At 39.3% G+C, this 15885-nt stretch overlaps 1 protein-coding gene across 1 annotated transcript; it reads right to left on the minus strand.

The window, feature by feature from the left end:
* Positions 1-1550: 1550 nt before the first annotated feature.
* Positions 1551-15002, minus strand: LOC131396853 (zinc finger protein 780B-like). Its single transcript, XM_058529325.1, is given in 5 exon segments — positions 1551-5046; positions 5048-6071; positions 6074-7489; positions 11878-11976; positions 13924-15002. Coding segments are annotated over 5 exon segments (3762 nt in total). The 5' UTR covers positions 13958-15002; the 3' UTR covers positions 1551-3857.
* Between the last annotated feature and the right edge of the window lie 883 nt (positions 15003-15885).

The following is a 15885-nucleotide window of genomic DNA, read 5'->3' on the forward strand; positions in this document are numbered from 1 at the left end:
CAAGGATTGGAAGAATTAATATTGTTAAAAAGTCCTAAAATTCATATGGAACCACAAAAGACCCAAAATAGCCAAAGTAATCCTGAGACAAAAGAAGAAAGCTGGAGGCATCACACTTCCTGATTTCAAACTATTTTATAAAGCAATAATAATCAAAACAGTATTGGCATAAAACCAGACATAGAACAAGGGAAAAGAATCGAGAGCCCAGAAATAAACCTATACATATATAGTCAACTAATATTTGATAAAGGAGCCAAGAATACTCAATAGATAAAAGACAGTCTCTTCAATAAATGGTGCTGGGAAAATTAGATCTTCACATGCAAAAGAATGAAACTAGTCTCCTTTCTTACGTGACTCACAAAAATTAACTTGAAATGGATTAAAGACTTAAATGTAAGACCTGAAACCATAAAACTCCTAGAAGAAAACATAAGGCAAAATCTCCCTCCCCAAGACATTGGTCTTGGCAATGACTTTTCAGGTGTGACTCCTAAAGCACAAGTAACGAAAGCAAAAACAAACAGGTGGGGCTACATCACGCTAAAAAGCTTCTGCACAGCAAAATAAATGATCAAAAAATGAAAAGGCAACCTACGGAATGCGAGAAAATATTTGTAAACCACATATTGGATAAGAGATTAATATATAAAATATATAGGGAACTCATACAACTCAAGCAAAAAAACTCAAATAATCCAAATTAAATGGGCAAAGGACCTCAAGACATTTTTCCAAAGAAGATATTCAAATGGCCAATAGGTACATGAAAAGTTCAATACCACTAATCATCAGGAAATGCAAATCAAAACCACAATGAGAGATCACCTCACACCTGTTAGGATGGCTATTATCAAAAAGACAAGAGATAACAAGTGCTGGTGAGGATGTGGACAAAAGGGAATCCTTGTGCACCGTTGGTGGGAATGTAAATTGGTACAGCCATTACAGAAAATAGTATGGAGGTTCTTCAAAAAATTAAAAATAGAACTACCATATGATCCAGCATTTCCACTTCTGGGTATATATCCAAAGGAAAGGAAATACTATCTTGAAGAAATATCGGCACCTCCATGTTCATTGCAGCATTATTTACAATAGCCAACAAATGGAAACAAGTATCTACTGATGGATGAATAGATAAAGAAAATGTGGTATATGTGTATATATATATATAATGGACTATTATTCAGCCATAAAAAAAAAAAAAAACAAGAAAATCCTGCCACTTTTGACAGCATGGATGAACATCAAGGGCATTGTGCTAATTGAAATGAGTCAAACAGAAAGATAAATACTGTATGATCTCACTTATATGTGAAACCTATAAAACAACTCAGAAACATGGAACAGATTGCTGGTTGCCAGTGGTGGGGATGGGGGTGGGGGGTTGGGGGAAATGAGTGAACATGGTCAAACGGTACAAACTTTCAGCTATAAGCTCTGAGGATGTAATGTACAGCATTGTGACTAGAGTTAACAATACTGTATTGTATATTTGAAAGTTGCTTAAGAGAGTTCTTAAAAAACTCTCTTGAAAACTTGAAAGTTCTCATCACACACACAAAAAAGTAACTATGTGAGGTGATGGATGTGTCAACTAAACTTACTGTGGTTAATCATTTTGCAATACATACATATATCAAATCATTATTTTGCACACCTTAAACTTATACAATGTTATATGTCAAGTATATCTCAATAAAGCTAGAAAAAAATTAAAAACAGATGAAGTCTATTTATTTCCCAACTATTAATCCTCATTTTTACTGTGTTGCTTCCTTTACTGGCTTATGGTTTATTCTGTTTGTTTGATAGCTTCTTGACTTGAGGTTTAAGGTTTTTTTTTCAAAAGTTTATCAATCTCTCACATGCCCGGCATAGTACAGGTGCTGGGTATAGAGTGCTGAACAACAACAAAACAAGGTTCTCATCAAAACAATCTTGGTTTCCTGTGTAAGGGTACTATATAGGGTACTAACTTTATAGAAAGCATAGCTTCAGCCACATCCCATAAATTCAATTATGTTGACATTTTAATGTCGTTCATTCCTGAATTGTCTGTTTCAATTTTTATTTTGTTTGATCCAGGATTTAAATACACATTATAAATTTCCAAAGAGGTGACAAAGTCTCTCCAGAAAAATTACTTACCAACTGCAAACCACATCTTTACCATGGAGATCTGAAAGCCATCATCTTACCCAAATGATCAAATTTAGTTTCACTAACAATGTAACGACCTGTCCTTAAATGTTTTCTGACATGCTGCAATCAATATGACATACAAACAAAACAAAGTATTCTTCCCCCCAAAACATTTAATCTGAATGTAATGGAGCCTCTAGACCTAACTTCCTTTGTACAGAAAATACAAAGGACAGAGCAAGGCTAAATGACACTATAAGGAAACAAAAAATCTAAACACCTGGCAGACAATTTTCCTGGACTTCTCAAAAACTCAACATCATAAAAAAGAGAATGTTCTAGACCAGTGGCTCTCTAACTGTGGTGCATATCAGAATCACCCGGAGAGCTAGTACAGAATAGAAAGGCCCAGGCTCACTGCAGTAGGACAGGGCCCAAATCTTTATTTTTACCAAGTTCCACAGGTGATTCTGATACCCAAGAAAATTTGAGTCACTGTCCCAGACTAAAAGAGACTAAAGAGAGCTAACAACCAAATACAATGCAGAATCTAGAATGCATTCTCCTTAGAAAATAAACAGCTGTAAAAACAATTTTAGAGGCCAATGAAGAAATCAGAATACAAGGTATTTTCCTTAAGGGTAATTATGGTACTATGGCTACATATGAGATTTGTCTTTATATTTGGGAAACACATACTGATGTAATAAGGGATAAAGTATCATGATATCTAAAACATATTCCCAATGATACAACAAAAAATATACAGAAAAATAAACATGTCAAACAGTTAACAACTTTGAATCTAGGCAGGGATATGGGGGTGTTTATTTAACTGTTCTTTCAACTTTTCCATATGTGTAACAATTTTCATGATAAACTGTTGGATAATATATAGGTGGATAGTTTTAATTTTGCCATTCTTTTGTTAATATCTAATTTATCTTAACTTCTGGACAGAGAACATAAATTATACATTTTCTGCCTATTGAAATTTTTATAGACAAATCACTTCAAAAACTCTCTGCTTCTTCAACAGCTATATTTTCAACATCTCCACACTCATTAAATCCATAGGGTTTCTTTCCAGCATTAACTTTTTGATGTAACTTAAGGAATGAGCTCTTAATGAAAATCCTCTCATTCTTTACATTCCACTAGATTTTATCCAGAATAAGTTATTTAAAATTTAAAAATGAATGGATGAGGCTTTTCTAAATTATTCACAATACAATTTTCCTCTCACATCAATAACAGTAATGCTAATGAAACAACAATGTAAAAGCTATTCTTTACAAGCACAGGCATGTGCCAAATACTCTTTCAAGGATTTTATATGTACCATAATACATTTATTCCCATAATTGCACTACTAGGTAGGTACTCCCTACTGCTGCCATTTACAAATGATGCAAAAAGAGGATAAGCATCTAGCCTGATGTCACACAGGTAGCGAAATGGCAATGATGATAAAGAATGTGCCTCAGGTAGATGTTTTCTTACATTTGTTCCAATAACAGTTTTTCTCTAGTTTGGGTGTGAAGGTTTTTGTAAGTTTATGAATTAACATATCTAGTAAAATGTCTTTTATGGTTAGCAAATTGTGAACATGAAGGCTACCCTATATTCCTTACACTCAAAGACTTTCTCATCAGAAGTCTTCTCTGAACTCTAAGGTGTTTACTGTGACTACAAATCTTTCCACATTACTTATACTCAAACAGTTTCTCACCAGTATCAATACTGTGCTGTTGAGCAAATCTCAGACCATGATGAAAGGTCTTCCACATTCTTTTATATTCATAAGATTTCTCACCAGTATGAATTCTCTGATGTGGAGTCAATTGTTCATACCCAGTGAAGGTTTGCCCACATTCCTTATATTCATAGGACTTCTGATGATTATCAATTTTCTGATGTCGAGTAAGCTGACCATTCACGGTAAAGGCTTTCCCACATTCTTTACATTCATAGGGTTTCAGACCTGTTTGAATTCTTTGATGGGCAATAAAAACTGAACTAAGTGTAAAAGTCTTCCTACATTCCTTACATTCATAGGGTTTCATACCAGTATGAATTTTCTGATGTGCAGAAAGAACTGAACTAAGTCTAAAGGTCTTCCCACATTCCTCACATTCATAAGGTTTCTCACCAGTATGAATTCTCTCATGTTGAACAAAGTTTGAGCTACAACTAAAGGTTCCTCCACGTTCTTTACGTTCACAGGGTTTCAAACCCATATAAATTCTCTGATATACAGGAAAGACTGAACTAAGTCTAAAAGTTTTCCCACATTCCTTACATTCCTAAGGTTTCTAACCAGTATGAATTCTCTGATGCACAGTAAGTTCATAATTATTGCTAAAGACCTTCTCACATTCCTTACATTCATAGGGTTTCTCATCAGTATGAATTTTAACATGTTCAATAAGGTTTGAGCTATGACTAAAGGCCTTCCCACCTTCCTTACATTGATATGGTTTCTCATCCGTATGAATTCTCTGAGGTACTGTAAGGTCTCTACCATGAGTAAAGCACGCCCCACATTCCTTACATTCATTGGGGTTCTCACCAGTATGAATTCTGTAATGTCCAAGAAATTGGTAATCATGTTGAATGGCCTTCCCACATTCCTTACATTCAAAGAGTTTCTCACCAGTGTGTATTCTCTGATATACTTTAAGGTCTGTACCACGACTAAAGCCCCTTCCACATTCCTTACATTCATAGGGCTTCACACCACTATGAATTTGCTGCTGGTCAATAAGTTGGTACTGATGTCTGAAGGCTGTCCCACATTCCTTACATTCAAAGGGTTTCTCACCAGTATGAGTTTTCTGATGTTGAGAAAGTTGTAGGTGAAGTCTAAAAGCCTTTGCACCCTCCTTACATTCATTCATTCTCACCAGTATGAATACTCTGATGTTGAACAAGATCTGAGCCACAACTGAAGGCCTTCCCACATTCCTTACATTCAAATGGCTTCTCACCAGTATGAATATTTTGATGTTGAGTAAGCTGTGTCAGAAGATGAAAGCCTTTCCCACATTCCTTATATACAAAGGGTTTCTCACTAGAATGAATTTTCTGATGCTGAATAAGGTTTGAGCCACGATTAAAGGCTTTCCCACATTCCTTACATTCATATGGTTTCACACCAGCATGAATACTCTGATGTTGAACAAAGTTTGAGCTACGATTAAAGGACTTCTTACATTCTTTACATTCAAATGGCTTCTCACCTGTATGAAGGTTCTCATGGCGATTAAGCTGGGTAGGAAGACTAAAGGCTTGTCCACATTCCTTACATTCAAAGGGTTTCTCACCAGTATGAAATATTTGATGTCGAGTAAGTTGTATATGAAGTCTAAAGGCCTTCCCACATTCCTTACATTCAAAGGGTTTTTCAGTATGAATACTCTGATATTGAACAAGGTTTGAACCATGACGAAAGAATTTCCCACATTCCTTACATTCAAAGGATTTCTTTCTAGTATGAATACTCTGATGGTGAACAAAGTTTGAACCACGATGAAAGAATTTCCCACATTCCTTACATTCAAAGGGTTTCACATCTGTATGAAGTCGCTGATGCTCAGTAAGTTTGTACTGATGTCTGAAGGCCTTCCCACATTCCTTACATTCAAAGGGTTTCTCAGCGGTGTGAGTTTTCTGATGCCAAGCAAGATGTATCAGAATACTAAAGGCCTTCCCACAATCTTTACATTCAAAGGGTTTCTTGCCAGTGTGAACTCAGCCATGTTCAATAAGTTGGTAAGGATATTTAAAGCCTTTCCTACATTCTTTACATACAAAGGGTTTCTCACTAGAATGAATCTTCTGATGCTGAACAAGATTTGAACCACGATTAAAGGTTTTCCCACATTCTTTACATTCATATGGTTTTGCACCTGCAGAATACTCTGATGTTGAACAAGGTTTGAGCTACGATTAAAGGATTTCCCACATTCTTTACATTCAAACGGTTTCTCACCTGTGTGAATGTTCTTATGGCGATTAAGTAGGGTGGGAAAACTAAAACCTTTCCCACATTCCTTACATTTAAAGGGTTTCTCACCAGTATGAAATTTCTTATGTCGAGTAAGTTGTATACGAAGTCTAAAGGCCTTCCCACATTCCTTACATTCATAGGGTTTCTCTCCAGTATGAATACTCCGATGTTGAGTAAGATGTGAACCACGACGAAAGAATTTCCCACATTCCTTACATTCATAGGGCTTCACACCAGTATGAATTCGCTGATGCTCAATAAGTTCGTACTGATGGCTGAAGGCTGTTCCACATTCCTTACATTCAAAGGGTTTCTCAGTAGTATGAGTTTTCTGATGCCGAGAAAGCTGTAGGTGAAGTCTAAAAGCCTTTCCACACTCCTTACGTTCATAAGGTTTCTCACCAGTATGAATACTCTGATGTTGAACAAGATTCGAGCCACGATTGAAGGCCTTCCCACATTCCTTACATTCAAATGGCTTCTTACCAGTATGAATGTTCTGATGTCCAGCAAGATGTATCAGAAGACTAAAGGCCTTCCCACAATCTTTACATTCAAAGGGTTTCTTGCCAGTGTGAACTCAGCCATGTTCAATAAGTTGGTAAGGATATTTAAAGCCTTTCCCACATTCTTTACATACAAAGAGTTTCTCACTAGAATGAATCTTCTGATGCTGAACAAGATTTGAACCACGATTAAAGGTTTTCCCACATTCCTTACATTCATATGGTTTTGCAACTGCATGAATACTCTGATGTTGAACAAGGTTTGAGCTACGATTAAAGGATTTCCCACATTCTTTACATTCAAATGGTTTCTCACCTGTGTGAATGTTCTTATGGTGATTAAGTAGGGTGGGAAAACTAAAACCTTTCCCACATTCCTTACATTTAAAGGGTTTCTCACCAGTGTGAAATTTCTGATGTCGAGTAAGTTATATATGAAGTCTAAAGGCCTTCCCACATTCCTTACATTCATAGGGTTTCTTTCCAGTATGAATATTCTGATGCTGAATAAGATTTGAACCACGACTAAAGTACTTCCCACACTCCTCACATTCATATGGTTTATCTGTATTGTGAATAAAAGAAGTATGATGACTATAAATAGGCATTTTTTCATAGTTGATTATCTTTTGACTGATATATCCCTTTTGATGTCCCTGTAGTCCCTCAAATCTACTTCTATGTTTTGAATCATTTCTAAAACTGGAGGCCTTGAAGCCAAGAGTTTTACTTATTTCCTTTATACCCTGTTTGGGCAAATTTATTTCATAAATATCATTTTTTGTAGATAATTTCTCAGCTCCATAATTTGACTGCATATCTGAAAGAAAAGGAGAAAAGCAAACACATTTTTTTATTTTCCTGTAACACAAACATGTACAAAAGCCATAAAGAATAACTTAAATCTAAAATACTTTCAGAGAATTTGAATAAGGATAAGAAGAGCTCCAATAATAAAGAAAGTTTATGTAAGATGGTGATGTTCATAATAGGGGAACAGATTAACTTTGTGAAATTTAGATGTTAACCAAAATCATTTGGTAAGCTTGTACAAATATTGATATTTAAGTAACTCATCTCATTGCACAGAATTGGAATTTTTAGGAATAAATCCTAAGAAGCTGTATTTTCAACATCTCTATCAGATGATTCTGATGAAGATCAAAGTTTAAGGATCCATACTTGAAATGTTTTGAATGGTTTGTCTTTACTCTTAAAATCCAAAACCTTTACCATGGATTCCCTTACAAGAACTCATATTGAGCCACTGTCATCCTTTGTGCCCTCTCTCTTTCATATTGCCTTTTTTTAGTACCTAGAACATGATACAGCCTTTTTTCCATATCTTCATGCTTTGCTCAGACTGTTTCACCTCCCAAGAATCCTCTAGCCTGGGCTGCTTGTAGGAGACATTCTTCTCATCTTTTAAGTCTCAAGATAAATATCTTCCTCAGAGCAGCTGTACCTGTTGGCCCCTATCTAAGTATATCCCTGTCCTTTATTCTATATTCAAGAGCCTCATTCCTTGCCTTCATAACTCTGTTTCAATTGTACTTTCATTCACTCATTATCTCATTTCTTATTCTGTGTATTTTCTTATCCCTAAATCTGCCTATGGGCAGACACAATCCTAACAGGATTCACCACTGAATAATAAGCCGATAGCACATAATAGTTGTTAAGTAGATTATTGGAGAAATACTGATAAGTAAAGGAAATTAGCCTGAGAATGCATATAATACAAAAATAAGCCACTGGGAAAGGCTTATCGTAATAATCATTCATTCAAAACCACTAAAGTTGATAAATAGTACCTTTCTCATATCACTTCTTTTTCAAATGGAAACAAATGCACATCGGTCATGAGCCAGATCGGTCATGTCTATGTAAAATTGGGAAAACAAACCACAGAAGGCAGGTAGAAACTTGAACCTAATTAGGTTGACTGCCTGCTGAAATATATCAACATGTTCTAAAAGAAAATCAACAGATGCTAATACCAAGATGACAGATGTTGGAATTATCTGACAAAAACTTTCAAGCCATAATTATGCAAATGCTACAAAAAGCAACCACAAACACTCTTGAAACAAATGGAAAAATAGAAAATCTCAGCAGAGATATAGAAGATATAAAGAAGAACCAAGGAAAAGTTAGAACAAAAATCTATAATAACTAAAATTAAAATATTGCTGGATGGTCTCAATAGCAGACTGGAGAGAACAGAGGAAAGAAACAATGAACTTATGATAGAGGAACAGATTTATCCAATCTGAACAACAGAAAGAAAAAAGATTGAAAAATAAATGAACACAGCAACAAGGGCCAGAAGGACAATGCCAAACATTCTGACATTCATGTCATCTGCATCCTAAAAGGAGAGGAAAAGTGTGCACAGCTGAAAAAACGCTGAAGAAAAAAGAGCTAGGGGCCGGCCCCATGGCATAGTGGTTAGGTTTGGCGTGGTCCTCTTCGGCAGCCCAGGTTCATGGGTTCAGATCCCAGGCACGGACCTACACCACTCGTCAGCCATGCTGTGGCAGTGACCCACATATAAAGTAGAGGAAGACTGGCACAGATGTTAGCTCAGGGCTAATCTTCCTTAGCAGAAAAAAAAAAGAAGGGCTAAAGCCTTCCCAAATTTGGCAAAATTCATAAACCTACAGATTCAAAAATCCCATTGAGCCCCGAAAAGAATAAGCCTAAAGAAATCCACACCCAAACTCATCATAATCAAACCGGTAAAAACTAAAGAAAAAGGAAAAAGTACTTGAAAGCACCTAAAAAACCCCACAACTCATTACCTATAAAACTGCACAAACTCAGAATGTCATGCTTTAAGAAAATTGGCATGGGGGCCAGCCCATTGGCATAGTGGTTAAGTTCGTATGCTCCACTTCAGCAGCCCAGGGTTCACAGGTTCTGATCCCAGGACCAGACATACACACCGCTCATCAAGCCATGCTGTGGTGGTGTCCCATGTACAAAATAGAGGAAGATGGGCACAGATGTTAGCTCAGGGCCAGTCTTCCTCACCAAAAAAAAAAGCGGGGGGGGACTCAGGAGCCAACTTGAGGAGGCCCGCACTGGCTAATGAGGGCACAATTTGAGCATCACTAAAAATAACAATAGAGTGAAACACTTCAAATATTTTAATTCCATGTATTTATAATCACCATAAAAAATAGGTCACCTCTGAAAGGATGCTAGGAAACTAACCCATTTAGAAAACTGGTAAACAAAGGAAAAGAATTGACTATTTATCTTGACTTTTCTATATGATCTGTAAAACTGAGTAACCAAGTAGTAAATGAGGCAGTTTCTTTTTACAGATGCACTCTAGCTGATACAGAATAAATGCCAGAATTAGAATATATCACCAATTTGCAACCTCTAATGAATTAATGGACATAGTAACTGACCATCAATGGCTGCTAACATCACTAAAACTAGACACCCAGACATCATGTACCAAGTGACTGAAGAATACCACCACCTAGCAAACAGTCTTGCCAACAAATACCCCAAAACCTGAGTTAGACTAAGCTTCCAGACCCAACTATCAATTTACAGGAAATAGAGGACAGAGGAGCATGTTAATCTATATCACAGGGTACAATCGGCAAAATCCAGATGGTGGGAAACTGTAGGACAAATGATCTAATCTTATCAAGAAAACTACTAAGAATAAAAAACAATCAAAAGAGAACCTATAATTTAAAAGGGACTAAAGACTTTTTAAAATGACAAGCAAAATAAATCCAACTGTTGGGAGATGCTCACTGAGGTGACAGAACTCTAAAGAAAACTCTTCCTGCAGGGAGGAAAAGATTTGTGATTGTAAAGACACACATGAAAGGCTTCTGGGGCAGCTGGCAAAATCCCAACTCATGACCTGGTGGTTAAAAATGTGTGTACCTTAATATAATTAATCATGCAATTCTTTGTTTTATGTGGTCTTCTGTATTCTTGTCACACTTTGTTTAAAAACTAAGAAATGAAAAAAATTTTAAACATAAATCAGAACGTGGCTATAAATAACTATTCCTCACAGTGACAATCAAAACCTCATAGGATCTGGCCCTGGCTTAACTCCCGGACCTCCCTTCTTACTCTCCCCTCACCTACTCGGCTCAAACGTTCTTACTGCTCCTAGGCACCCAGAGATCACTTTCCCCTCAGGGCCTCTGCATTTCCTGCTCAGGCCAGAATGCTCTCACCCAATACGTGGCCAGGAACCCTTACTTCAGGCTCTGAGCAAACATATTCACTTTAAGACATGTTCCCTGACCACCCAAGCTCTGTCATTCTCACTCCATTACTATATTTACTTGTCTGCAAAGCATGATTCCTGATGTTACTGATCTATTCATTTGCTTATCTGTTTAATCCACGTCTTGCCCACTGCAGGTGAAGTAGGCAGAGAGAGCAGGGACTTTATTATGTTCATTTCACCATATGGACAGTGCCAAGCATGGGCCCTTGCTTGCAGTGGGCACTTGATAAATATTCGCTGAATATATGAATACATTTTTTAGATACAGGAAACACATATAGAAATCTAGATGCAGGGCCGGCCCTGTGGCTTAGCGGTTTAAGTGCGCACGCTCTGCTACTGACGGCCCGGATTCGGATCCCGGGCACGCACCGACGCGCTGCTTCTCCGGCCATGCTGAGGCCGCGTCCCACATACTGCAACTAGAAGGATGTGCAACTATGACATACAACTATCTACTGGGGCTTTGGGGGGGGTGCGGGGAAGGAGGAGGATGGGCAATAGATGTTAGCTCAGAGCCGGTCTTCCTCAGCAAAAAGAGGAGGATTAGCATGGATGTTCTCAGGGCAGATCTTCCTCACAAAAAAAACAACAACAACAACAAGAAATCTAGATGCAAAGCAGAGCTGGAAAGCAGCTGGATGCAAAACCTATGTTAAAAGCTTATACTGGGAAAGAAAGAGGGCACTCACTCCACTAAAAGGGGAGGGAAATAAGAGAAGAGAAATTCCGTGATTAGGCGAAGATGAAGTTCCTTTGATAGCTCATGCTGTGATCTTTATTTCCTTCCCAGGTCTCAGACATTTTCATCTAACAGGCCTTGGGTCTTTAAAGGAAGCTTTCCAAACCACATCTTAGGGTTGTGACTCCTCTCTGACCCCGGGGGCTGTCCCCAACAATGATGGCTCCCCGATGGCTTTTCCCTCATTTACCTGGGTACCATCCGCTTGTTTCTTTTCTCACAACCATCCAAGGTCCTTTCTCTTGCTCCAATAAGATAATCACATCTGGCTTAGAAATGGAACTTCCTGCTTAAAAGAAAAGAAATGACATATAATGTAGAAATTTTTTTTAATTAAAAAAATAACTTTAGGGGCCAGCACGGCGGCGTAGTGGTTAAGTTCGCGTGCTCAGCTTCAGCAGCCCGAGGTTCACAGGTTCGGATCCCGGGTCTGGACCCACACACTGCATATGAAGCCATGCTGTGGCAGGCATCCCACATATAAAGTAGAGGAAGATGGGCACGGATGTTAGCCCATAGCCAATCTTCCTCAGCAAAAAGAGGAGGATTGGCAACAGATGTTAGCTCAGGGCTAATCTTCCTCACCAAAAAGATAATAATAATAACTTTAATTGAGACCTGGTTAAATTCATAATAAATTAAAAGTCAAAATGATATTGAGAAAAAACTTCAGAGAAGGGTAAGAGACTTGAAGAAGAGACCAGCTAGCTTATAAAAAGGACTTAGTTTCATTTAAACTCATATAGGGTCTGTCCTTTGAGAGGAAGTATAACTTAGAGGTTGAGAACATGAACCTTCAAGCCAGATTGCCTGGTTCAAGTCTTGTCTCTGCCACCCACTGGCAGTATGACCTTGGACAAGCCATTTAAACTCTCCGTCCTTCAGTTTTCCTATCTCTACAATGCGGATGATAATAATATCTATTTTACAGGATTAATATTAAAATTAAATTAGTTAATATATGTGAAACACTTCAAACATTGCCTAGTATATAATACTACAAGGTTAACCTTTATTACACTTATTATTGTTATTTATTTGGCCTTTTTAGACATTTTGGTTCATTTTTAGTATATTCATTCAATGAAAAATACAATGAAACTTTCAACTACACAGCAGGTAAAGGAATGTTTGCTGAAGGAAATGGAATGTGTCCACTTCAGTTTTAAATGAATTCAGTCAACCCAATCAATATTATGTAAATCAGAGGCTCTTTTGATAGAAAAATTCAAAACACTGTTCTCCCTGCAAGTGGGTCAGAAAAAAACCCACAGAACATCTTATAGTAATTCTGTAACCAAACACAATATGAAACTTGGTTTCTTAGATAATGATCACACTACTAATGTCTAAGATTTCAAATTCAATTCCTTGGTCATTAAGAAAGAGGGAGTTACAGAGGCCGGCCCAGTGGCGTAGTGGTTAAGTTCACGCACTCCACTTCAGCGGCCCAGGGTTCGTGGGTTTGGATCCCGGGAGTAGACCTATGCACCGCTTATCAAAACCATGCTGTGGTGGCATCCCACATAAAATAGAGGAAGATGGGCACGAATGTTAGCTCAGTGCCAAGCTTCCTCAGCAAAAAGAGGAGGATTGGCAATGGATGTTAGCCCAGGGCTAATCTTCCTCACCAAAAAAAAAAAAAAAAGGGAGTTACAGAGAGGACCAGTCTAAGGGAAAAAGTTCACCGAGGGGTGGGCAAGATGCAGGCATTTTCAACCTAACAAATCCCAAACTATTTCCTTTGGGAACAAGATGAAGGAACTCGGCTATTTCTTAAATGACAGCCCTGAAACTCATGGTGAAGAAAGCTGATATTCTAGAAAAGACACTACCAACTTCTTTTCTTTTTTTGGTGAGGGAGATCAGCCCTGAGCTAACATCCATGCTAATCCTCCTCTTTTTGCTGAGGAAGACCAGCCCTGAGCTAACATCTATTGCCAATCCTCCTCCTTTTTTTCTTCCCCAAAGTCCCAGTAGATAGTTGTATGTCATAGTTGCACATCCTTCTAGTTGCTGTATGTGGGACGCGGCCTCAGCATGGCTGGAGAAGTGGTGTGTCGGTGCGCGCCTGGGATCCGAACCCGGGCCGCCAGTCGCGGAGCACACGCACTTAACCACTAAGTCACCGGGCCGGCCCCAACTTATTATTAATAATTATAAATATTTAATATTCATTTTAATTTAATATTAATTAATATTTAGTAGTAATTAACATTGGGGCAGAGAGTCTTACCCAGTGAGACCACGTTGCTGTAGTTCTCCAGCATCACATCCCAGTACAAGTCCCTCTGCACAGGGCTGAGGCACTCCCATTCCTCCTGAGAGAAGCTAACGGCCACGTCCCTGAACGTCACCAATCCCTGAAACCACAGACACACTGGTGAAATGGAAGGAAATCATTTCAAGATGAAAGGAGAGGAGGCGAAGGAGCACACTGCAGGAAAGGAGCAATATGGAACTTCACAGGGTGCCTACGTGTTCTTGAAGAATCCCGCTCCTGCAAAGCAAACTTCTGGCATGCTGTGGGATAACTTACCTATCCCAGCATGTCTGCGAATGGATAAAAAATCTGAATTTCCCTGCTAAATAAGCACCGTGCCTGCCTCACAAATGCTCGGTAAATGTGCATTTCTATACCATCTTTAGCCAGCCCTGGTGCTCTGGTGGTTAAGACTCAGCACTCAGACCCTCATGACAAGCGCAGTTTTTTAATGATGGGAAGTACCGACTCCCTGAGAACTCTGTTTTTATTTTTATTTTTTAATTTGGAAGAAGCTTTATTGTGTATTTTTGATGATGGAATAGAGTGTGGAACTGTTCTTTTTAAGAACTTAAAAAGAAGAAAGTTAAAGTTGTAGTCCCACCCTCTAGAGATAGTCATTATTGATGTTTTGGTTTATATTTTTCCAGTTGTTTTTTCTGTGTAGATATGAGAGTTTTATTTCTGTAGAATAGAATGAGTTTGAAAAACAAATTCAATTTAGACACGATTTTCATTCATTTCTGGGTCTGTGGAGAGAAGCGCAAAGTGCCAGTGTCTCTCCCTCTGAGGCTTCTGTCCCGGAATACACCTTTTCTCCTTGTCTTTAGGAGGAGGCATCGGTTCCTGAGTTCGAAGCTGGCTCCTGGCGACAGGGCTCTGGGAAGGCTGTGGCTCTCAACATGCGGCTGCCCTTCTGGGGGACGCTCAGAGGCACTTCCAGCCCGAACTGCCCATCCCAAGTCCAGGTCTGCGCTCGCTTGGGGACACTTTCCAACAGACGCAGGATCTGACCTCCCTACTGGGGCCACTGCTCTGCTGCAGCCCCCGCGGCTGCGAGGGGAGAAGACGGAGGAAGCAGCAGGCCACCGGTCCCAGCGACACTCACAAAGCCCCAGCAGCGCACGCTCAGCGTCCACGCGCCCCTCTCCCGCTCACAGCAGCACGCGGAGGCCGCCCTCCCCTGTGCGGGGCAGCACGCGCGCCCTCACGCACACGCTCCCGCACTCGGCGACCGTGCCCCGTGATCGCATAGTCCCCCTCCCCGGCTGCACGCGCGCAAAACTGCCTGCGGCTCCATCACGCGGCAGGTCGGTCCTGCTGGAGTCCTGGTCGGCAGCGGCCTCGCGCAGCCCGTGAACTCTTCCTCCGACCTGAGCGCCTCATCCCCTATATCGACGACTCGTCGCGACCGGAAGTGAAATTGGCAAATGCGGCGCGGTGCCCCCTGGGAAATACAGTACGACAGAAAAAGGAGCCTCTACGGTCCGATTGATCCCGGCATGCAACTTGGGCCCGCCCCTAATGCAGCCGAGCCCTGTGATTTGCGGGAGCTCCAGCCCCAGTGCGCAGGCGCAGGCAGATGCTAAAGGGGAGGCGTCTCTGTTTGAGAGGACTATTGCTTCTTGGGGCTTTACCGTAAATTACTTTTCTCTTTATGGAGAAGAATGCAAATGAACATAACTATTAAAGAAGAAATAATCTTATAGATGGAAAACCCTACAGACTTCACCAAAGAACTGTTAGAATAAATGGATTCCATAAGGTTGCAGAATACAGAATCAACATACAAAAATCAATGTATTTCTATACTCTAATAAACTCTCTAAAAAAAAAAATTAAGAAAACAACCTCATTCCTAACAGCATCAAAAACAATAAAGTACTTAGGAATAAATTTAACTAAGGAGGTAAAAGATTTGTATACTGAAAACTA

This window comes from Diceros bicornis, chromosome 34, assembly GCF_020826845.1.
Source record: "Diceros bicornis minor isolate mBicDic1 chromosome 34, mDicBic1.mat.cur, whole genome shotgun sequence".
In the NCBI taxonomy this organism is placed as follows: domain Eukaryota; kingdom Metazoa; phylum Chordata; class Mammalia; order Perissodactyla; family Rhinocerotidae; genus Diceros; species Diceros bicornis.